The following is a 1,613-nucleotide window of genomic DNA, read 5'->3' on the forward strand; positions in this document are numbered from 1 at the left end:
ATCTTTCATAAAGTTAAAAGCAAATTACTTACTGAAATACAAAGGTTCCATCACATCCTTTACCAAGTAGCTGCAAAGGATCAAACTCTATTTTCCCTACACGAACAGATCCATCTTCTAATTCTTCCACTTGTGCAGTGACATTGGTGGATGAACCACCTGATGAACTATTGGACCCTTGGGACCAAAGTCTACGAGATGACATTTCTTGGGATAGACGTGCATAATCCTTGGCCTGTTTTATATAAAAAACAATTATATAAACTATCTAGATGCTGTCAAAAAAAGTCCTAAGAGTACATTCTTTTTGGTGTCTACATGTAAATACAATTGTAGCAGTGTTTCATTGTCACAGGTGTTTACTTACCTGTTTGTAAAGAAGAATGCCTATTCCTCCAAGGCCTAAAATAAGAATCACTACCAGCAGGTTGATAGGATCAGCAAAAAGCCATCCATATGCTACTTGAAAAATGGCTCCCCACCATCTGATCATTTTTCCTGAAGCTATAAAACTAAAATTCATCTTTTTTATTTGCTCCATGCCCTCTGTGGATAAAATAAAAGTGGTCTTAGCAGAATCCCTTTACAAAATAATTTCATTAACTTTACATAATTTTCTCTTTAATGCACAACAGCAATATCACTATCAAGGATTAGCATTACACATACCTAAAATTAAATGATTCCTTTCCTCTTTGGATTTTTGGCCAGGATAAGTTGTTGTCTCTGCTGTATTACTTTCATTTTTCTCATGAGTGATGCCTAAGGGCAGTACATGATTATTAAAATCAGCTAATTCCTCTGGTGTTGCCTTAGCCAGGTCTGCCTTCACTTTCTCTGGTACTTCATAATACCCTGAAAATGATAAAATCAATGACAGAATTTAAAGTTAGCTGCTCCAGGCATCTCGTACTAATATTATTATAAAAATATACATGACTGGATATGTGGTATCTGTGCAATCTGTGCATTCATTACCAATACTTTTCCCATCAATAACTTTCACTTAATTTTTCTTTGTGCTGCAAAGTGAAACTTCACTGCTTACATACCAAGTAATAGTACATCAGGTTTCTTTTCTTCTTCTGCATCACTTGCTGTTTGTGATGGACGAGAACCTAGTGTACCTCGAAAGCCAGGAGGGCCTTCTAGGAGCAACTGAGACTCTTTGCGTGAAATAGTTACTGTGTTTGTATCCACTAGTGCTGGCAATGCATACACACCAGAGCTGCACTCTCCAATGTAGATTGTTGGACTGTCAAGAATATATGAAAAAAATGCTTAGAACAAAACTACAGAGGTCTTGGGTAATAAAACATTTTTACTAAAAGACCTAAAATTATTAACAATATGGCAAATTAGACTAAATACTGAAAATGGTCTGCTTTTGGTTCCTCACAAAAGGAAAGTTGACAAACTATAAGATAAGAATATGCATCTGCAAAAGTACCTGAGTTTTTTTATAAGGAGACCATCAGAACCATCTTGAGACTGATGTGTAAGGTGCATGAATTCTTTTGTAAAATGATTCAAGGTCTGCGGTGCAACTGTAGTTGTTGGAACAGCCTGTAGTCCTCCTATTAACAACAAAAGATAATAAATCATTGATCTGC

At 35.9% G+C, this 1,613-nt stretch overlaps 1 protein-coding gene across 1 annotated transcript in view; it reads right to left on the reverse strand.

Annotated features, from left to right (window-relative positions):
• LOC119587028 (serine/threonine-protein kinase/endoribonuclease IRE1-like) overlaps window positions 1–1,613 on the reverse strand; it is a 49,447-nt gene that overhangs the window by 32,606 nt on the left and 15,228 nt on the right. The window contains 5 exon segments of the mRNA XM_037935770.1: window positions 33–235; window positions 368–546; window positions 670–855; window positions 1,053–1,255; window positions 1,451–1,577. Of these exon segments, the coding sequence (XP_037791698.1) occupies window positions 33–235; window positions 368–546; window positions 670–855; window positions 1,053–1,255; window positions 1,451–1,577 (898 nt within the window).

The sequence above is a fragment of the Penaeus monodon genome, chromosome 22 (genome assembly GCF_015228065.2).
Source record: "Penaeus monodon isolate SGIC_2016 chromosome 22, NSTDA_Pmon_1, whole genome shotgun sequence".
NCBI lineage: Eukaryota > Metazoa > Arthropoda > Malacostraca > Decapoda > Penaeidae > Penaeus > Penaeus monodon.